This window comes from Cephus cinctus, unplaced genomic scaffold (assembly GCF_000341935.2).
Source record: "Cephus cinctus unplaced genomic scaffold, Ccin1 Ccin1_scaffold0709, whole genome shotgun sequence".
NCBI lineage: Eukaryota > Metazoa > Arthropoda > Insecta > Hymenoptera > Cephidae > Cephus > Cephus cinctus.
In genome coordinates this window covers 1,837,403-1,860,968 of record NW_014333329.1, presented here as the reverse complement: position 1 = coordinate 1,860,968, position 23,566 = coordinate 1,837,403, and the positions used below count along the sequence as shown (strand labels likewise).

Here is a 23,566-nt window from a genome sequence, read left to right as displayed (position 1 = left end):
AACCTTGTAAAATCCTTTGAGAGATGTCAGGCCTGTCTTGCTTCTGATTCTTACACGTTGACCACTAACATTCTCCCCGTGCGAATAAAACTTTGACGACACATCTCTCTCCATCCGTACTTTTTATGTCAAGCATAAAAAGAATACTTACGTCCGACTTAACGTTTTCCGGGGACCTTAGACGCGCGCGATTAGCAATACTTTTTAAAGTCTCGAGAGCCACTCTGGAAACGTGAGAAATACGTTTGGCCTGTACGACGCGACTTATCTGCCAGACGAAACATTCGTGCCTTACGGAACTTTCGGCAGCGAGAATTAATTCCAGCAAGTCGCCACGTTAATAGTGTTTATAATAACATTGGAAAATAAGAAGAAACACAAAACTAATAAAGAACTTTGGTGTAAGAAACAAAAAAAAAATAAAATATTCCTAAGCGACGAATCAGCGTAGATTTATGATCCGATCCTTAAACTAGGTTTTGGGGTTATGGAGACATGTGCAATGAAGGTCCGCAATCGTTTTATTATGTATGCACAAGCACGCAGGTAGAAATGCTAAGGTATATCCAGTAATAAACTAGAGGCAAGGGCGAGTGATCGATATCTCAATGCCGTTTAAGTCCTCGCTTTCCCTCGACATTTTACCTCCGATTTCAGATGGTAGGACAGTCGGCATCCACGATAAACCTAATCATTCACGATCGCGCGATCAAGGCTCGTTTTCAATAAGCAATTTCCGAGCGACACTTTATTTCCACTAAATTATCTATACAGCAATACACTTATCGTCATTTCGCTATCGTAAACTTCCTCAATTTTCAGTATCCATTCACATCGGCAATTTCAACGCACAATTCCTCCAAGATAAAACGCACCAACTCTCGTACTCCGGCCGTTAAAGCTTTTTCTCTATGATAAATCAACAGATAAAATATATCATCTATCCTGATTCCCTTCTACATAACCATTACAGGGCGCAATCCAGGCGCAACTAAAAGTTCTGTCTCGACACGACAGGTTTCGAGTGAGCTGCTGGAAGTTTTCAAGTGATTTCAAGTGCAGCCACTTGCGAGAGAGCCCCCAAGTGCAATCGGCTAAGTAGACTTTAGTACGAGAGACGATTGCTGAAAAATATTAAGTTCCAGGAATTTTCGAGCGATCGACGTTGCTGTGGTTATTGGTGAAAATAAGAGCGGAGCGATAAAAAAAAAAGAAAGAAGAAATTGTCGCAATAAACACAAACCGAAGTATATTAAGCTGGTATATTAATTTTAATAATACTCGCGGGAGTTGCGAAGCACCTCTAATGAATGAGACGGGACTTATTTCTTAGTCATGCAGTAATAAAAAGCAATTGTCTAATAAAGAGTTCCTTCCCTTAATACAACACTGCGCGTACAGGACAGACACAGTTCTGTTACAATATTTCCTTTTTCTCGTACCTTTCTCTCTCGATATTTTTAGAAATATAGAACGTGCATGTCAAGCTGCAATCGGTGATCGCGTGTTCACCGTAATACCTGCCGGAATCACACTGTTGTCTCGTAGTTAAGTTCACTATCCGCTAGGGTCCGCCAGTGTCGACTCGTTAAGGCGAGACCCTGGCCTATTGTATTCTCCCGTCTATACACGTAGTACCGTTTCCAAGTATTTTCACAATACGCCTACGTCTACAAGATTATTTCGATTATTTATCGGACCCGACTGTACATCCGTGAGGGTTTACGGGCAGAGTTGCATTGAGAGACGTCCTCGTAAAGCGAGAAAGAACGTAAAATACAACGGCGTAAAGCGTAAAGGAATAACGAGGATGGGCGACATAAGGCAGGGACGTTAAAGGCGTAAAGCGATAGGATTTGGAACGAGTACGGCTAACGGCAACAATTTCAAAAAATGACTCCGAAACCTGATATAATGATATACCAGCTGTTAACTCCAGTCCAATGATGAAATACCGAGTAAATGGGAAGAACGATATTATCATTTAATAATATTCTAGTTTGTGTTATGCGAATTAAGTGAAAGAGCTCTGGGCTGTGATCCGCCATGCAAATAAAAGAGATCATTGTCTCGAGACCGACGAATTATCATAATATGAAGATTTATTCAGAAATTCAAACGGCACGTATATCTTTAGCCGTATATCGCCCTATTTACTCGTAGTCAGATACAAATCTACTTACCAATCAACTCGCTTCCTGTTAGTCAACAATGAAAACTAGGAGGTCCATATGATTGTACCAGGTCGTACGAACGATCGTTAGTTCGAAAGGGAAATGTGTTCCAAAAAATATGTCATTTTTTCAAGCCAAACATACAGCAACGTTACATCACTTTAGCTCAAACTACGAGGAGCGTAAGGGTGAATCTCATGTAACCCTAATACAGGCACGTGCAAATCCTGAGTTCAGGAGACCGAATGAAAAAACGGAGGGAGCATGTTTTTAAATTGGACGCCATTAGAGGCGTCTATTTGTCATTCTTTTTTTTTTCCTCTTCTCGATACGCGCCATTACAGTGGACCCGGATTCACGTTAACGTGAAACCGCAGTGCATTCTGGGATCCAATTGATGTACTACGGTTTGTATGTAATCAGTGTATAGGTGAAGCATTGAATATAATGTAATTAATCATACGTTTTCTACATTCAAGTCACTGAAATACTTTGAGTCTCGAAACGCATGGCCGAGAAATATTTAGTGACAGGCGCCAGGCTATCCTTTTGCGTCGGAGGAAAATGAATGTACGCGATTCAGTAATTACCAACGTAAGCCTCTATGGAGCAATAAAGATCTAGCTTGTAAAGGGTATTTACCGTGAGAGAATCCTCGACCCTCAGCAACCCCATAAAATACCTTGAAGTAGCACGACCCAACCTAAACTAACGTCTTTTTCGACTTATCATATGCCAGGGTATCGTCAAATATATAGGGCGAACCTATAACGCAACTACGCACTAAAGGTCACGTGTATGTACATATATGTTCGTATGGCAATATTTTAGGTTGGGCATTATTACGCTTTCGCCTTTTTATGAAATTGATTTAATTACTGGTAGATTAAGAGTGCATAGGAGTGATGGCGCGTGTATCTAATATGCTAATGAATTAGTGGAAGTATGTAATTTCCTGGCACTTAATAATACGAGAAAATCGTTAAGTCAAAAATATAATTACGGTAAAATGTTTTTTTTAATATTTTTAGTCGATATACCAAGAACTACTAATAATATTCCACTTCGTTGTGCTTCTGTTATATACTGAGAAGAATCTTGCCAATCCAGTATCCGTTTGATCAACGTTAACCGAATAGAGACGTAAAATACATAAAATACATCGCTATATACGATTCATATGTAAAATTGTATATTAAAGGGTTTGTTATGTTTTTCAAATACGAATAATGTTGTATGAAAGTAACTCACGTCTTATACCCCAGTCCATCATGATGGTGTAAAATTAATATTTGGAAATACGCCTTTGGTCCAACTTGACGATATTTATTAAGTTTTTTCTTCTTTCTTCCCTTCTCCCAATATTATTTTCATTCAAAACTTTGCCGTAGACGCAAAAATATTATTCGTCACACGCGCTTTATCGTCGACCCATCACATTCAAATATTTCATTGATTTAAATGATTTGGTCCTCTTATCGAAATTTTCTGTTTCAATAGTCTTTGTATATTGGTCCTCTCAAAATTCAATAAAGTACGAATATTTTATTTTTAAGCTGAAATTGAAGTTTCGAGTCGCTTCTGATGTCTCGAAGGCTTATTGTAGGAAGCATTTGGCTCTGACAATCTAGTAACACGTTATTTTTACTTCTATTTGTCTTCCCTGTATTCCACAATTCTCCTTGGTCCCAGTCAAGAAAATATACATGACACAGTTTAAAAGTTACTTCCAGGATCTTCAACCATTTTTCCAAAGTCCCTTGGGATACTTCAACCCTGACGTATGGATATAATCGATACCGTCGATTTCAAAGTTTTGATACAGTTACTCCTTCCAACCGTTACAATGAAAGCTTTGGTCCACTTTTAAATTTCAATTGTGTGTACTTGAGACTGGATTAATTAAAACTTCTTTAATTCGTCGATATGCATCTATATAATATATGAAAGATCTCCATCCTTGTTGGTCCTTTAGATATCTCCCTTTGTTTTACTTAATCGTACTCCTCCGTCATCTTATTACGACGTAATGGCTGTCACAGGAATGTCATAAGCATCCAGTTTTATGATACGCTGAACTTCATCGATCTCTACTTGATTACATGCATTTTTGTATTTCTCTCTATGTTCTATGTTCCCCGTGTACAGTTCTTCGACTGACTTTAGACATTTAGAAAAATATTATCGACTGTTCTTAACCTGTGTTCCAATAATCCAAGTACTTCGCTATAGAAATATTGGTGTTACGTGTGATTGAGAGTAATTCACGTTGTACAATTAATTTCAAGAGCATCAATTATTCCTCTGGTCTCTTCGATCGTACGTATAACGTTTTCTCACGGTAACCCAGTACCGCCGACGAAGCCATGAATTCCACGTGAAAGTTTTATCATTTTGACACTCATAAATGGTAAACAAACACCGTCATTTTTTGTATTTGAATGGAACGCACTGGCATCTTATAACAATGCAAACTACAATATTTTATCTTTTCATAGATTTTTTATAATTAACACACACGGTATGACAAAGTAATTCGCGTCTAGCCGAATGCAAAGTATACGGGACATGACTTTCAGGTAAAAGCGAGAAGGATTAATCTAATAGAACAACCAAATCGACTCCATCGTCGAAAGGCAACTGAAGCTGAGTCGGTGTAACGGCCGAGAACGCGACCATAGCGCCGCGCCGTGAGGTTTCTCGTAGTCTTCTGAATGATATATATAGATATATAGGTGTGTGTAAGAATATAGGTATAAACGACATACAGGGTGGTACCGCATAGTACGAATACAATTCGAAGTGAATCCCTAATGAGAAGTTCTGTCAACTATATACCAAGGCGAAGACGTTGAATTTGTAATATTTTGTTTGTATACCTAACCATAAATTTAATCAAGAACTCGCGTCAAACGACATAGCTGCTATATTGTTCTGGCAAAAGGTAAACGTGGATCATTGCGAAATTGCAAGAATACCAGACATAACTTAGGAAATCCATTTGCCTAAAATTTTCCCTCTTGGAATTTTGTATATTCTCATTAATATAACTTACGTCAGCCTGACGCCCAGTCTGACTGACAGTCAGATAATCTCGGCGTAGGCTTCCAGTCCGTAGTCAAAACAAACATGGCGGCTATTTTTTCGAGGATTCGACGTTACACAGATTCAATTAATACACTCGATAGTATCTCCATTTTCTAAAAAAAAATATTACAACTACTTTTGAATATATTCACACAGTATTGGGCACCCTGTATAACCCAGTATACGTGTGTGCGATGTACCTTAAGGCCACAACGCCATAACCCGGCCTACTCCTCCTCGTTTCTCAGTGTCTCCAACTTCGTCTGCTTAGACCATTATCCTACAACTGTGTGTCTCTCCGACACAGACAGCCATGGTGCAAACAGACAGGCTATAGTCACTACCGTTTGTTTTTTGGTCAAGATTGCACAAGGACGAACTACTTACGTCACGTTAAAAACGACATCGGCTTTACCTTCGAAGGGACTTTCACGTTTCGTAAGGAGATGGCACCACAAAATGGAACTATTGTCGCGGCGTGACGACACGATATACGTAAAGTTAGCCAATCAGAGTAGACGTGATCCAGGGACGCCACTGTCCAAATACGCAGAAACGCTAGTGGCCATATACCTCCGTCTATTTGTATCATGCAGACAGGCAGCGATAATCTCGTGCGAGTGCAGAAAACGTAATGGACAAAAACTGGAAGTAGATCCAAAAGGTTAAGGGCCACAAAGGGGTCGTAATGCACAAGCTATTTTCCTCTTGTCAACTCCCGACGGCGTCGAGTCGCGTGGGGCACGAAAGGGAAGCCTTGAAATTGTTTTCGTACTTACCAAAGGGAAACTCTTTTTCCTCACTCCATTCCCTTCAGCTCGTATCTCCTTGCTTTCAGCTACCTTCATTTCCTTCCCCATTCGCTCCAGTCTGTACTCAGTGATTTCGCGCCATCTTTGTAGCGATTTCCTCTCGCAGCCCCTTCCCTCGGCGCTTATAGGATAAATTGCGAGTAGCTTTTTATAACTCTTAAAGCGTTTGTAGAATGAAAATTACACCTACTATAGATTATTATCGTTCCTTAACGTCAGGCGCTCTCGCGCTTCACTCTCTTTACGGAAAATACTTTAAATTCATTTACCGAGAACGTTTCATCGCGCGAATCCACTCGGAGGCGGAAATTCATTTTCCGTGTTCCGGATCTCCTATGGGACGTACGTCAAGATCTTTTCCAGATTTTCATGATCATTCTCACCCTCCGCACCGTCCTCCTCGTGTCTAAATATAAATCCGAACCCGGCACTGCGAAGTACCGGGTAATCTCGAGAAGTCTCGAGGTATACTTGGAGCTCGAAGAAAATACCTAGAAAGTCCAGGGCCCCGGCCATTAGAATCGACGCGGACGTCACTCGGAGAACCGGACACATCAGTCAGGCCAATATCCGGTCCACGTTATGGTGCAACTCTCGATGCATTAAGACGGTCAGACGCAATCAAGGTTATCGGTCTTTGCCAGTTGATGCAAATTGATGAAATAAAAACAAATTCATGATCCCTATATCCCTCGCCGTGTCAAGTGCTACGCGCTCATTTTTCCTTTCTTTTCAATTTCATTGCACCGAACATCATTCCAGTGCCATTACGCGAGCTCCTCCAGACTTTTTAATTATCGAATATACCACGGAGACAACGAGCTCTCCCGTCGTGCGTCAGACTCGACAGTCAGATTAAACGGAAGGCAGCCAATCTAACGAATCGATCGTCAAGCAATTTTCATTTTCTCCCAGACAGCGTGCCAACAGTGCCAACTGCCATCTAGCGACTATACGAAGAAGCTCGTAAGAAGTTAATATTTTTCAATAACGCTTCCCTTCGTGCCGCGATGCCAAACGATCGGTGCAAACGGGTAATAAGCGTCTCGTTGTCAACGAGAAACGTACCCTCGAATTTTTCGACGCGCCGACGGACAACGGTGTTTTGTCTGATAGGCGGAGGAACGAGGCGATCACGAGCGAAGCTCCTCCGACCCTGTGAATATTTCAATTGTACTTTCGGACTAGAGAACTTTTCCTTTCCCCTCTCTCGCGTCTTCGTCGTCAACTTGACGCGCCGACGGGTGCGAGTCTTTAAAACTTTAACGAGACTCCCGGGCGGAGGGTCGCGGTTTCAAAACATCGCGACGAAAACTCGTTAGTCGCGACTAATTAGAAATACGAAAGCGGAGGCGAGTTCTTAGGCCAGTTTCTCTTTTCCTTAATGCCGTGCCTCTGCCCTTCCTCCTTTACGTCCCTTCTCTTTCTTCCCCTTTCAGGAGTAACCCGAAATAACGTGCCGAGGAGAGCAGCAACAGACGGAAGCTACCGAAAATAATAAAATGAAACGAATAAGGAAGAAAAATTTGCATCGCGATAAAGAAATTCTATTTTTAAGAAAACTCTGGCACTCGTTCATTCGGTACACATATACACGGGACCCTTTGCGAAGTGTCAGATAAGCTGCAGTGTTTTCTCAAACCAACTACAAAAGTAGTCTCCCCCCTCTCTCTCGTCGCGGAACGAATCTTTTCGAGTTTCAAATTCTTTCGGATAAGCCAGACTTACCACGGACTATCAATTTCCTGAATAATCCTCCGACGGTACTCAAGACCATATACCCGACCTCGCTGTGTTCCTCGTGTGTCCACGACAGGTCCGAAGTTTCGATATCTTTCGTCCGCCGAATTTTTTCCATTTATTTCACTCGCCGATCGTCCCTGAACCTGCTCGGACGTTGTCAAAACGGCCCGACGGCTCCGAGAGTGCCCGCGTACAGTCCCCCACCGGTAGCTCGCGGGCTATTTGAATTTCGTGAAATCGACAATCACGTTAAAGAGCTGCGCTCTGGCAGTCGCGATCCGTCCTACGTGCAGACTTACGCGCGGCCTAGCGAGCCTCTACCCCAAGCACGTGCGCATATGGAAAATTGTTGCGTGGGCGATACCGCTTGCACGGTTAAGTAGACGAATGGGGGTGTGAGACGGCGATGGCGGAAGTGGTGGCTGGGTGTATAAAGGGAACGAGGAAGGAGGAGGTCTCCTTCGTTACATCGAATCGACATGATGTGACGCACCGTGGGGCCGATTAATAGTCGTTAGGATAATTAATCGGAGGAAGAAGCCACGGGAGAGGCGGCGAGTGAGGCACAACGGAAATACGTGGTTACGGGAGTAGAGCACGTGCCAAAGATATTTAACCATGCGAAATTATCGTGCAGACTCGAACGTGCCAAAATGCTAATTAATATTGACGTTCATCTACATAAATCACAGGTATATCGCGCCTTTCAATGGATTTCATTTATTTCTATTAATCACGCGCGTCCATGCGTATGCGTTCGTACATGCGCATGCGCACTCGTGTATCTGTTATTTGAACGAATACTCAGGCTGCCATTGTTAGCGGGTAGTAGTTACAGCGAATAATTGGAGTAGGGGCTTATCACCGTCGCTACTCGATTCACAGCAGGAGCGGATAATTTAAAAAAAAAAAAAATGTCAATTATTAATAATGAGATCCGAATGCCCCGTCCGTAATATTGGTACTAACGGCAAATGGCCACTTGAACATTAATTATTGATAGCCGCGAATTAATTGCGGAACTCCCGATAATCTATTGTATGTACACCGGATATATCGTCGAGCGTGTACAGGACGTGTCAAAAATGCTCGCTTCGTCGATAACCAAAGTAATCGATAATCGTTAAGTTATTTACTGGCTCCTTAAATACATAACGGGTGACGCGTAATCGTCAAATACGGACATTTAAGACACGTAACCTCATCGACGGACGAAGCAGTCGAGTTGTTGATAACGTAAAAAACAAAATGTATTCCGCATCGACACAGCCGTAGCTCTTGCATACACCTGATAAAATACACGGCTTAGTCGGGGGTGTGTCTAGTAATTCTTTCAGATCACTGTATACTCCACGTGTCCGTCCGACCGCTACCCGTTACCTCGGTTTACCGTGAAGCTGTTAAATTAAGCCGCAAATAGATCGCGAGGATCGTTCTGGCTATCGTCTCCCGTAAAGACCAAGATAATCTAGGGAAGCGTCATGGCAACCGGGATACGGCGATCGTATCTCGGAAGACCAGTGAAAACGATTTACTACGTTGGATCGTAGCTGAGCTCTCCTATGCCCGATATACATATATACTCCCTCGCGGTGGCAATAAAAAGTGCCGCGGGGTGAATCGAGGTCGATCCTTAATATATATATAAAAGAAAGACTGTGGAAGTAGAAGGTCTGTGCAGATTAAAGGAGGCTTTGAAGGCACGGTACAGACACTCGAAAAAGTTTCTGTCTGTATAGATACAGGTGACAGCATCAAGAAAATCATTCCTTTACGACATATATATACACATCTCCCGACACCTCGTATACCATATCCCCTTATCTATGATTTATACCAAGCGACCTTAGTTCAGGCCACTAGGCAAGTACGGTCTTGAGAACGTAGCAGAAATGTTTGGTATAACGGACAAGAGTGGCTAAAGCGTCTTTGGTCGCATGGCAGAGGTCGAAGAGGTAGGGATAGTACACGATGGGTGGTTCAAGAATTTACCCCCAACGTCCTTTGACCTTTCTCTGGAACGACCATAGCGACAAATTAATCCGATATTTCACGCGACAGCATCAGGCTTCATAAGTGACGGAGACGTTGGCGCCAGCATCAACGTAGCCACACAAGCGGGGGCGTACGAAGCGTACAAAGAGACCGATACAGAATAGAGATTGGGATATGGAATGAAGATATCGTTTAACAATGATAAATTGGCGTAGCCCCTCCACACTCACCTTCGATACAGGACGTTTCGTAATTCTCGTTTAGTTGTAGAACCATACGCAAAAGAATATCAATGTAAAGGCTAAGAGGATAACCGAGTATTCTATTGCCGTATAAATCCCGACGGTACGAGACCAGAGAGGAAATGTACCCTCTCAAAGGGATTTCGTTTGGTAATGTTTCCTCTTGTATTTGATTACACGCGGAGGAACCGAGTGCACCGACATCCGGTACGTTTGGCAATAAAGATAGCGGAAGTGACGGCTGGCAGAACCAGACGTGCAGCGCAGACTTTAAATAGCTAACGTATACACTTGGCTGAGATCGCGTGGATACTTGGTATACTCTATATTTTATTCGCAGCTCTTTGTTCTCCTTCGACGGAGGGGATATCTCTGCTTTCTCGACTTATTTAGTTTCAGCCCGTAGCACGTACGACAGATCGTTAGGATACGGGGGTTACCGGGAAATTGGTTTAAATAAAAGGTCGACACTGCGGTAGGAAAATCCATGCTCGTTGGAGGGTTAAATGTTCTTGACTTTCTTTTATCTTGAGCTTACGGACGCTCGCGATATAGATCCTTAACGTGAAAATAATAATTTTACAATATGGCTCTAAAGGGGGATATTTAATGTGCACGAGAGGCAAGGACGCTGACAGTATAAATTTTGTTACGTCAAGGGTAACGGTCTTTGAGCTTTTACTCGAGGCTCTTTGTCTTTGGAAATACAGACGACGACAGGGACGCAGCTGAAGTCTCTGTAAATTGTTCTGACAACCGCAGCGCCCTACCACGGGACTCGTCTAATTGGCTCGAGTACACCGCAAACATACCGGTAACTTCGCTCAAACGAAACTCTAACCTCTCGTGAAAATGTATTTCTTCGTGCGAAAGACAGACGTGGGAAGAAGCGAGGAGCGAATTATACAGCTCGTTAACATTCGTTTGTATCGATACTAATTAACTTGGTGTGTGATTAACGTTGCTTGGTTATTGAGGATTGATAATTGACTGATATTCAAATTTTCTCATTTTCATTTAAATAAGATTGTGCCATATTTGCATTTTATGGGGGTCGCGACGCGAGCGCCATCTACCTGGTTCAGCCGAAAATAAAGTGCGTGCGTAACGAATTGCTTTAGCGATCATGAGGTGTATCGATAGTTATTTTTTCTTTTTTTTAATATTTCTCACGAAAAAGTACTGATGATGGCGTGACAGAGGCATGATGGCTGTTGGAGTAAAGTGCCAGAGCGGCACGTTTAATGGTTTTATCAAATTTACTGGGTACTTCCAGTGCGATTTTTGCACTATATCACGGGACAAAAAAAGCTGAAGATTAATAGGAGAAGAGAATACTTCGGCCATAGATAAATATGTGAACAAAATTCAATTCGCGGATATAAAAACATTGTACTTTTATCTCAAGACTCACCACGCGTGGAGGGATGATTCATAAGAATTGCCAAGGGACACTCGTCGTCGTCCAGGATGTATTCTTGATGTGTATTTGTATTTTCACCGTTTACCTGTAATAAAATAAAACCACAAACGTAAATCACTCTTTCTTGTGCAATATATATATAATATATGCACGAATACGTGTGTGTCGAGAAAACTGTAAACTTCAGTTAACTTTACGAAGTTATGATATCTGCTGAAGAGAAAAAATTATTCAACGGGAGCATGAAGATAGTGCCAGAAAAGCATCGACAGCAACTTTTTCTTTAATTAAATTGACTCAAGGTGCTTCTCGTAGAAACGACTTAACTTCAATTAAGTTAAGTGTCTCATCGATATTGCGATAAAAATTAATCAAAGGTTGGTGCAGTATTGCTGTCCCAAGAAAAGTGAGAGTGCGAATAGTGATAGAATACAAGAAATAATGACCAGGTTTTCACAGGAGTTGAGAAGTAAAATACGTATGATGTTTTATACCTATATATAATGAGCTATAGACATATAGGATGCATTTTCACTTTCGATTCAACTCCAGGAACCTAGCTAATATCTTCGTCCCGTTGAGGAAAGTTCTCTACCTATTCACCGATAAGTTACATGTCTACCTTATCGACAGTCGGTAATGCTAGAATTTAGCAACGGCCCTTCGATCGGTAATTCGAGCAAGAAAAACATGTTTCAAACAATGCCAAGAAGAAAGACATAGGGAAAATTATTATTTACCTGCACGAGGCAGTACTGTTGTGGATCCACCTTGTCCAATCCATATTTGGATAACATTTCACGCACGACCTGGGCCGCAGAATCGCGTACACTCAATAAAAGTGTTTTATACGGAACGTCTTTGCATAAAGCTTCTCCGTAGATCTTAAGAGTACCGCCCGTATCAGGACCGCCGTCTTTGCTGCGAAATTGTTGCAACTTCCGTTCCAATTTTTGTTGACGACGACGTCTCATTACCGCTTCTGGATTTGATATGCTGCGCGTGAAGCTTGTTTCCGGTAATTCTGAAATTAAGGAAAAATTTTGAGTTTTCAACACATCCAAAACTGATACAAGAAATGAGTTACAGTGACAGTTCATGCAAGTCCATGATTTAACGAAAGCTTAACTGATGAATAAAGAACTTCGTAACTCAAATGACACTTTACGGACCAACAAACGATACCATTTATCTTACATCCACCATCCGGGAAAGCCGTACGCAACGATGGATGGCAGCACCGTAGAGCCGCCAACTTTTCTACAAGTTTATAAGCTAACATCACACGCTCGTAAGACTTTCACAGTATTTTTTTGTACTTTCCATTAATCGCTTCAACGCTGCCAGAGACAAGCAGATAGTTTATAATAAAAATACAATTTTTCATTCAAAGAGCCAATAGCGCCATACGTACATTAAAACACGTAATAACTCTCGTAATTAAACATTGTAACCCAAACGAAAAATAAAATATGACACCAAATATCTTTTGATTTCGATCCACGCATACATTTCAGACTACTGATGTCCGTTATCATTCAGTTCTTGTGCGTTATTTACAGTTATCTCTATATCTCCCCACGCCCCCTATTATCCCCAATCCCCAAGCCCCCTGGACCCCCTGAACAAACCAACCTGACTATCCAGCAGTGCCCTAAGAGTCACTCTCAATTTACATGTAAAATATCGATCGCAGCTTTATAGAAGGCAGCCGTGGCAACGTAGCGGCTAATCGATGATACTCGCTTATCGCGAGAACCCGAAGAATAAGAGCACGTTTGGTGCTTGGTTTCCCTTGGCACGACCTTGGCTTTGGTTTCCATTGTAACAGATAAAGCAATGATAGTTTCAATCAAAGGTAAGAAAGCAAGTAAAAAAGAAAAGGCAAAAGAACGAACAAAAACTACCCACTTCGATCAGCCCCTCGCCAATTTCAAAACATAAGTTTCGCATACAATAGGTTAAGAGTTCACACACACCTTTCACCCGCCCTCGGTCCCACTACAAATTCTAAACATAGATACACCGACAAATAAACTTTCCCCAAAATAGATCTACCTGTGTAAAGTTTCTCAGCCACGCCATTCTGATCGAGCGGTATCGAATTTTCATCCTGTTCCCCGGCAGCCGAGCTCTTCAGCCTGCTGAGCTTCTCCTGCTTCTTCATTTGCTTCTTCTCGCGTTTACTGAGCTTTCGTCGAAAGCTGGAACCCTCGGAGAAGCCAACACCCTGGGCATTGGTTTTGTCGTCGATTCGACGAAGAAGGAAACGTCCCTCGCGGTCGTCAATGTGCCAATTCAGCTGAACGAGTAGCGGCTTTTCTTCGAGACCCAATTTCCGCTCCTCTGCAAGTTGTAATACCTTCAGTTGTTTTGCGTAAGCGACAAACATTTATTGTTACTCGCAATCAATAACAGTCACCATACATTGAAAAACAAAAAAAAAAAAGAAAACCAACAGCTCAGGTTTGCTTACCACCATTCTCATGTATTTCATACAGCGCGTATTCCGGTACCGAGAGCATTCTCATATCCGGTCGAAATTTCTCTATAAGCGTCTCGATCACAGCTTGACTGGTTGCATCGGATGCGACTCTTATACACTTGGTAGCGACTTTCTGTCCGCTGTCCTGGAAGTAGAACCTCATCACCCCGTGAAACTCCAGATCCTAAAGGGAAGGAGAAGCAAATATGAAAAATCAATAAGCTCCACTGTCGCTGCCGTTAAGAACAATGAGAGTAACGTAAATAATAATAATAATAAAGATACATGCTCCGTTTACCTCGTTCGGCTCGGAAAGCTCGAAAAGGTCGAGCCGATTCGCGTTCCATTGTTGTATAACGCCGCGGAGAGCTTCGCGTTCGGCTTTCTTGTTGGCCACTTCGGCAGCCATTCTAGACAGACAAATAAACCAAGATTGCACATGAAGTATTGTCAATAGCATGGAGCGCACTACTGTTAGTTATTGATTTATTTCTTAGGGCAACAAAGAGAGAGAAAAAATAACGGGAGTCCAGATAAAGGGGGGGAAAAAAAAAAATATCATTCGACTCACGTACAGTCATCGTGATGGTACCACGACATCATTCGTACTTTCATTAACACACAATGGACCGATATGACACACCCGATACATTAAAATATTTGAACGACCTTTCTATATGATCATTAATGACGGTCACGCGTACTAATATTCATGTAGGACGTACGATTTGTTTTACGGCACATCGTACACGTGTACAAGTACAAAGGTATTGTTGAACAAGTATTTAAAAAGACGCCCGGTACCTATTAGTACGATAAATAAATACGATTGTATTCTCCTTATATCCTGTCTCAATATATAACAAGGTACATCGGACGCGTTCGATAGCAGAATGTTAATTGAAGTAGCCAGAAAAATTATGGCTAAACTATAACCTTAATTAGTATAATAATGTAGGAAATCAGAAAAATAAAAAAAAAAAAGAGAGATAAAAAATTACTTTGAAAGCGTGTGAATTTTTTTTCAAGTACCAAGAAACCTGGTCCTCCATCCACCCTGGAGAAATTCCAGCGTAAGCGTCAGAGATATACACGTCGCATACCATGCATACTTGAGGAACCCTTAGGGTGAGTTCACAACGTGACGAAGACCAAAAGACATCCCCGGTGTTAATGCACAGGAGGGACGAGGACCTTAGCGCGGTTTAAAAAATATTTTCAAGTGACACTTTGAGGGTTGACTTTTTTTTAGCGTGTGAATGCACAATGACTTTTTCTTCCTCCACTCGAGAATGCCATCAAAAGTTGTATTTAAAAAAGAAACAGTAACACAGTATAAATGCCGGAACGACTGTTCTACAGTGCTATTTCTTTTCTCGAGGGGTTAGTCAAACAACCAAAGGCTAAATTATTGCGCATTAGAAATACGGAGGTACGAGGGACGAGTCGAATCTATCTAAATTGAAAATAGGTATTGCGGAATAGGAAATTTCAATTGCAACATAGCCACCTGTCAATTTCCTCGATACTTCGCGCAAAACTAAACCCGACAGACAGTAAACCCCCGTTAAATCGGATAGTCTCTCACTCGACGCGAAACGTGTAATTTTCCGTTTCCATTCAACGCCCGCCGCTTCTCGACTTTCGCGATTATTCGTATTATTACAATGTGACGTTGCGTTGTGCACGCGCCCTATGGCCAAAAATTACTAACCTAATCATTGTAGACGATTACAATTATTACAGGGGCTACGAGCAGTCTCTCTCTCTCTCTCTCTCTCTCTCTCTCTATATATATATATATATATATATATATATATATATATATATATATATATATATATAATAAACTAATTATCGCATATAGTCAACGGTGTTCAATAAATCACGTAAGCGAAACTCCGACAATAGAGATGCAGCTTGAAAAATGGCGTTTCACTGGGTGGAACAAGAAGCCTGCGTTACACCGAAGAAATACAAGATCCGGTAGAATAATTTTTTCCCTTACGTTCTTCTCTTTAATCGTGTTGCGAAAGTTACGGGGCGAGTCACGTGTCACGGAACGCTCCGGTTTCCATGTAATTACAGTACGTGAACTCGAAAAGACTGCGAGCGTCGCGAAGAAAAGATCGGCAAGACCTTAAGCGAGATGAGAAGGCAGAAGGAGGTCGTGCTGAAATTCCTGTGAAAAGTACCATCTTTCTTTTTTTTACCCGCTCTTTACGTCTTTCCAGTTTTCTTATGTCTCCTCGCTTCTCCCTTCTCTTTATCGTTCATTATTTATCTCCTTTTTTCACTTCATACACGACCCCCCCCCACACACACCCACCACCACCCCTCAGCCGCTGTTCTATCGCAACCCCTTTCGTATCTCTCTTCCCTGCAATCTCGCCTTTATTTAAGCCTCTCTTTCAACGATCCTTTTTTCTCGCCCATTTCTTTCTCAACTTCTTTATCACGACCCTCTACTACACCTTCTCCTCTCTCTCACTCCGTTTCACCCCTTTTTTTATCTTTAATTCCATCCTGTACAATGAATAAGGGGGACATACTCGAACGGCAGACAGGAAACGGAAATGCGACATTCGCCCATTTTACTACGACATTAATTTACGCGTCTCTACGCGACGAATAGGGAAAAAACAAGGGAATATTTAAAAATTCACTTACAACACAAAAGAAAAGGAATCGTATCGCAGATTTCACTTGGTATCCCCGTGGTATCGTAATACCGATTTTGTTAGAAATAATAATAAAATTCGCATGATTTCTACAGAGAAAACGTGAATCGTCGTTCCGCTTTGCGTGTACAAAATTTATGCCGTTTAAACGTCATTCGTTGACTGCAGTAACATTCGCTCAGTAATGCCCACTTAACAGAGCCGGTTAACTTAGGCGCCATCTACAACCCATCGACTGCCACCACTGGAGTGAAGTGTCTCGCGAAAGTATCTACTCGACAGACCCATGAGGCTGAGTGTTTCGAGTGCGTTTGTTTCCATTTTCTTCTATTGAAAAGAGACCAAGCAAAAAGAATATACGACAATAACGTAAAGTTAGGCCAAGTACAGTTGTGATATCCCAGTACCGTACAGTACACGTTACAAGAGTGCTACCATACAGAATAGGCGGAGGCCAAAGGAGAAACGGTGTACTTTTAGGCTTTCTCTACACAATGAAGATATATCGTTATATACTATATCTATATAACTCAACTAGACGTATATATACAAGAGGAAAGGCTTTTGCACGGTTTGGCGATTTCCAGGAAGTGTTTAAACCGCCTGATTCAAGTAAGCATCCTAAAATGGATGCCCGTCCGACTGTCTCAGTTGGGCCTTATCGAGGCCGCCGGAAGTTCAGGTTACCTACATTGGTTACCGTACTTTCGGCATTATAAACTAAAGAACACGAAACGGAACTAAACGTTTTAAATTGACGCTACTTAACTACTTTTATAGTACGGACGATACGCAGTGGTTAAATGTGTTTGTGGCCTATCCTCAAAGCAGCGACCATTGTATTCACTCGTGTATCTATGTTTACCCCAAGTTCCGTTTCGTTTCTCATCGAAATTGGATCTCTCCAATTTATTGACAACAACGTGTCCAGCACGAGTGACGCACCGACGCGAAATCGAGGGAGCGTAACTGCAATCGTCCATTACGAAAATTAGCAGAACGAACAACGCGAAACCCGCGTCAACGATTTCGCCGTGTAGCCAAATTGGAATTTACTCATTAACCAAAGTTTTCTCTCTAACAACCCGAAAATACGTTGTTTTCGGCTGGTTTTCACCATCGGTATATCCGATGTATATATACATGTGTCATATACGTCGACGCACTCGAAAATATTTATTAAAGCCGTAGTGAATTTTCGCGTTTATACGTAACTTGGTATGCAGTATCGCGAATGCACACCAAGGCATCAACGTAAACCTTGCAAATTCAATTTGGAAAAATTCCGTCAAACTAATGTCGACGTACGCTCGAGAAACTAATGGACATAATTACTCACTCTTCAGGTACAGTCATCCTTTTCGCAAAACCGTTTCACTACGTTTCTTGTGTCTCGCAGCAAGAAAGAAAACCCAGAAGACACTGCACGCACACTGTACATTCCCACACGTCGAGCAATCACAGCAGCAACCACCGAGCACAATTGTCAAGGACAATGGGTAGCACGTGGAAAGAGAATATCCTCGGAATAAATACTTCTGTACCAATCGGTCCCAGGGTGCATTATTTTCACTAACGCACACCGTTACATTCGATATCGCGGCAAAGTCACGAAACACAACGATACCTTGTCTGCCGACGACAAAGTATCGTATGGAAGGTAAAAGAGGAAACAAAGATACAGAGATACAGGAAAAAAGCTCTCCCCCCAAGAGAGTCCTTATTACACGTAATAAGGAAGAATTGGTGTAAAGGTGGGTGTCAGACGAGTAGGGTAGACAATAAGAATATGAAGTTCGAGCGGGAATAACGGGAATTTCTAAGTAATAATACCACACCCAAGAAGCGTCGGTAAGCCACTGACGAACAAACAGAACGACAAAACTGACAAACTGACTGGGGCACAAGTAAAACGGTGGGAGAAGTTAGAGCCTCGGCATGCCGGTTGGTTCTTTCCCTTGTGCGTTGGCTCAGGGTACTGACATACGCTGGAATGCCACAGCTAATATACTATAAGCACTATAGAGTACCGGGCTGGCTATAGTCCGTTCGGCTTAGAGTACTACGTCAGCAGGGACATTCAAGAGGATTACACCTACCGTAGCGCTATAGTGCATGCCTATAGTCGTACAAGCTAACTCCTTACAACGCGTGCCTGTCTACACGAGTGCGGTAAGGTAAATACACATCGGCGAATGGAGTATAGAAGTTCCACAGAGTTTGCTCGCACGGACTATGAAATTCCATAGAGTCCAGACGGTACGCGTATGACAAGATTACGATAACCGTCCTATCTCTATCTCCCTCTATCTTGTTGGTCCAATATGTATAAGATTCGTCGAGAGAAAGCCTTGCTCAGGTATTCTAGACGAATTCAAAATAATCTATAGTATATCCATGGCGTACTATATATGCGCTACGTTGAAACGGCGTACGGGCTGTTTACGCCTGTGGAGATTTTTCTACGTGATGACCCTGATGACGTTCGACGCGTCGCCATGACGTGTGACTTTGCGATGACTGGGTGATCCCCAAGGGTACGGTGGGACTGGCTGGGTGTATATAGTCTGTCGGTCGGTATAAACGTGGTACGTCGGTATAATATAGTAAGTACGGTATCCTCGAGAGAGAGACTGGCCAGGTGCGCCACTGCTACGCTCAACTGCATGGGAATGCTCTACCGCCACGATTTTCCTTTTATCTCAGTTCGTTACTTAGTTTTTCTCTTTTTTCGTTATTTTCCGCTTCGGTTTGCAGTTTTCGTCACTTTTTTTCCCCTACATCTCCAACACAGAACATAACGTCAATGTATATGATTTGAAGACCGTGCAAGTAGCGTATTAGGCTAATTGCATATATTTCAACGGACGTGCTTACACGGTATTAGAAAGCCTCCCAGGATGCAATTGACATATGAAAAAAGCGAATATCCGTTTAACCACGAACTTGCTAAACAACGTTGGATATTTCGCATATTCGCGATGAATTTTTCGTTTATTTTTCTCAGCCTTCGTCCAGGGGAAAACCAGTACCCGACAACCGTGCCGTTAATGGAAATATAATACGAGACTCTTGAGATGTGACAGGGGCTGGACCACCATAGGGGATGTGTCTTTAGTTTGACAAGCTGCAGACCCAGGATTTCGCGTTTAAATAAGAAGCCCGGGCAAGCCGAGTACCGGGTAGCTGGTGGAGACGAGAGAGAATGGAAATTGGTCCAGCGAGCGATAGAAAAATAGTCCAGAAGGAGAAAGAAGAAAAAAAAAGTCCCGCTCGGAATTGGCAGGCAGATCGTAGAACACAGAATGCCCTGGTTGGCAAAAAATAATGGATGGACCCGAGGGGTGCGAAGGTAAACTGACTATGGGTATGTGTGGTACCCATAGCCTGTACGAGGGAATCAAGTAAAATGAAGGGTGTGCGATCCCACTGGGAGAAAGGTATACCTATACAATTCACGAAAGGGAGAAGAATCGGACAAAACGACGAAGAAGAGGAAGAAGAAAGTTCTAACAGGGTGACTCTTTCCTCGGTGCCTCCCTCTATCCGTGCGAAAAACATACTCATCGAAAATCAGCTCCCCCTCCATACCTAGTCGCCCCAAAAAATCACCAAGCACCCCTTAGCCGCGAGTAAACATTTTGGAAAGCTCAGCCTCCCTCTGCCTGTAATATGCATTCTTGTCTAAAATGAGGGGTGCGCGTCTCTCAACATCCCCCTCCAGGCTCTCACTCTCAATTTATCCCCATGTAAAACGGCCCCGCGTCCCCCATATAGCATAACCATATCGAAACTCGTACCACCCCATATGGATGATGATGCGTAAGGCCCAAAAGTGCCTCTTATAAATTATAATAAATTGCCATTTAGGACCACGGCGTGTGTGCCATTCGCACGCGCTTACACGTCGACCGTGCACTAACGAAGTTAAGGGTGAAGGGTTATAAGGGAAGAGAAAAGGGAAGAAAAGAAAAACTAGTTCCACTGGATGAAGGGTCAAAAAAAAATATTGAAGCGTTATTTTTCATTTTCATTCCTCGTGCACACACTCGTCGCCCTGCTATTCAATCTTCATTTTTGCATTACTCAACTTGCCCGCGTAATTTATTCCTGGTGATGTTGTCGGATTTTGGCCGTGTCACCCCTTCCCGCCCGATCCCCTTCGGGTCACGCCGCCAGTCAACGCTATCGAAGAGCCACAGCGACTGACGATTTTACAGGAAAATTTACAATAATTCGTATTCGCTACCCGAATTTACGTGCTACAAAGGCCCATCTCACTTTTCACGGATAATTTGTTGGGTTAATTAATCGTATGGCGATAAATCGAACTTAATGAAATGCCCTCGGAGTTCGACGATATACGTCATTGGAATTTCGCGTCGACCTTACCGATCCGAACCTCGTGAAATTTACGTTCAAAAGTTTAGACGCCTGTTCTACGTTTAAAGTATCAAAGGTAATTCCACGCTGAAAATTGCACAAAGGTAAAGCGACAAAATATCGTGTCGTAAAGTTTGGTTACGTTTTACGGAAACCGTTAGCGTATTATTTCGTGAGCGTACAAAAAATGCGTTATTCAAGAAGCTACGGCGAATAAATATACTTGTGCTTCCTAATGCAAATATACTTATATGCATGCGCGTACGTACGTATACAGGGTATGGGATATTTGTATGGAATTTTGCGGATATATATGTATGCTAATACGGGTGTACATATAAATGTGGGAGGAAGGCATGAAACTCTAGAGTTTCCAGAGCACGAGCCACAGGATCTCCTTTCATTGCGATGCACCCGAGACAATAATAGTTTGGTAAATGGGATTAAGTTTATTATTGCGTTAGAAATGTTATTTTTTGCAAAATGCCTAACAGTGTATATATGTATATATATATTGTATACAAGTTTCCAAGCACTTGAGAATTGGTTGGTATGGAGCGAGGAGTTACTGATATTTTTACTATTGCGAATATATATACATATATACAATGCCACGGGTTGCATAACTCGAGGAGTTTCAAGAAATGATGCAGCCAAGAGCTTCAGGCGCCATATCGGACTCTCCAAGTAATTTTTCCAGCTCGTGCCTTTGGCAAAAGCACAACTGGTTAATTACGTCGAGGTACAATTAATAAGTATAGCGTTACCAAATGAAAATGACGTAAAGTAAATTACAGGTATAAAGCGAGAGAATTGAGAGTGGCGCTTCCGATCGATCATTTCCTTATTATTCCAGCATCCCGCAAAAACATTTTCGTCAACTCAAAGCGAAATAATGAGTCGTGGAAGTAGGACTATGAAATAAATAAAAAATTTGTAAATAAAAAATTTCTTCAACGTCTCACGCTATTTCTTCTCAACTTACGGTAAAAGTCATACGGTATTAAATGATAATAATAATACTCTGCGATTGACAATAAAATGATAGACCAACGAATAATTTCGTGCAACCCAAGAATTCTCGTAGCTCGATCCTGATCGCGATCTCAATCCCAAGAGACTAAAAAAAAAATCCCATGGATCATCCTATAAGAAAACGTGAACGTAAGAAAAACAATGAAGAGCGATCAATTAAGGACAGAATAACAAGTGTAGGCGCCAATTAAGAACCTAATTATTTTCGATTGATTGCAATAATTTTAATCGATCGACAACGAGCTGCAATTACATTTATCAACTGTGTGCGATCGATCGCAAGTCAAAATTAATTTTGAAAAATTCTACAAAAAATACATCGTCACAGACGTACACGTTACTGTATGAATGCTCGGAAATTTGTTTCCGCTGAAACCCCGAAGAGTCGTGGGACGGAATTGTAATTAGTTAGTTGAGCGTCATTCTGATGCTGTTTCGTTTAATGAGTGTTACGTCACATCCGCGAAATTAGTCACGGGCATTATTCAATGGCGTAGAACAATATCTAGGTTAAGTCCTGCCGAGCGGACTCGGCCAATTCGCCAATTCTATTCGCGAGCTATATATTCGCCATGAGCAGTTCAATTTGCATTTTGCATCACTCGACTTTTTCCTACTCGTTATATCAGCAGTACTTCTACTACCACCAGCTACCAGTCTTGCCATACCCAAGTATCCGCTACGATAGTAATAGTACTTCAGTACTGATATTGCTAGCAGGCAAGATTGCCGTATCGGGAAAGTCCTTTGCGAGGACTGTACGTTAATACAAAATAGGAATAGCTTTTGATCTCTCTCTCTATCTCGAGCTTTGATAAAATATCGTATCTCTAGTTAAAATCGGAATACATCCAAAGATTCCTATCCGCAGTAGTAAATGGTAGTGTATAATTCGCAAAATAAAAAAACAATAATTACCAGAGCTCAAAATACATATATATATACACACATAATCCTGAAACCGTATTGAATGGTTGATATGGAACACCTTTTTCTCGACCCTTTAAAGTTAGAAGCTTTGCGAATGGAAATTTGTTGAACTTAATAAGGTGAGTCGCCGGGAGGAACGAGCCGAGAGATGGAAGCGACAGTACAAGAAGGAATAAAGAGAGAAATGCTAGAATAAAGATTTATCTTGCGTAAAACTAGAAAGTTCAGAGGGCGAGAATTGGAATCGAGGCTCGATTTATCGTCTCGGCGAGGACTACGGAAAAACCGAACGAGCGAATGAACGAAACGACGGAACAAAGGAAAGGAACGAGGACACCCGTGAGAAGAGATCCACGCGGTCGTCCTTTCAAAAGGATACCGCAGAATATCCTTCTGCGACCCGTTCCATACATCCTTAGGCGACTTAACGATCTTCTCGCCTCAAGTAAATTTCTTTGACAAACGCGAATCCCCGTTCCTCTTTCTCGCCATTTGCTCTTCCTCTTATATATATAGTAGGCGAGCGTTAGGATTTTCGCCATTTACCAAGCGACTCTGTGCCCCCCCCCCCCCCCC

At 42.1% G+C, this 23,566-nt stretch overlaps 1 protein-coding gene across 8 annotated transcripts in view; it reads right to left on the bottom strand.

The window, feature by feature from the left end:
* Positions 1 to 23,566, bottom strand: part of LOC107270166 (afadin) — a 54,038-nt gene that overhangs the window by 20,455 nt on the left and 10,017 nt on the right. For 3 of the 8 annotated variants that reach the window (XM_015744919.2, XM_015744920.2, XM_015744921.2), the window contains exons 1-6: positions 17,982 to 18,628; positions 14,260 to 14,371; positions 13,953 to 14,145; positions 13,535 to 13,822; positions 12,217 to 12,500; positions 11,468 to 11,561 (exon numbers count right to left, since the gene is read on the bottom strand). In XM_015744919.2, the coding sequence (XP_015600405.1) occupies positions 11,468 to 11,561; positions 12,217 to 12,500; positions 13,535 to 13,822; positions 13,953 to 14,145; positions 14,260 to 14,371; positions 17,982 to 17,998 (988 nt within the window). In that variant the 5' untranslated portion in view covers positions 17,999 to 18,628. Of the gene's footprint in view, positions 1 to 11,467; positions 11,562 to 12,216; positions 12,501 to 13,534; positions 13,823 to 13,952; positions 14,146 to 14,259; positions 14,372 to 17,981; positions 19,535 to 23,566 lie in introns of those variants that run through there. The other 5 variants (XM_015744918.2, XM_025087576.1, XM_015744910.2 and 2 more) reach the window with 4 other exon arrangements.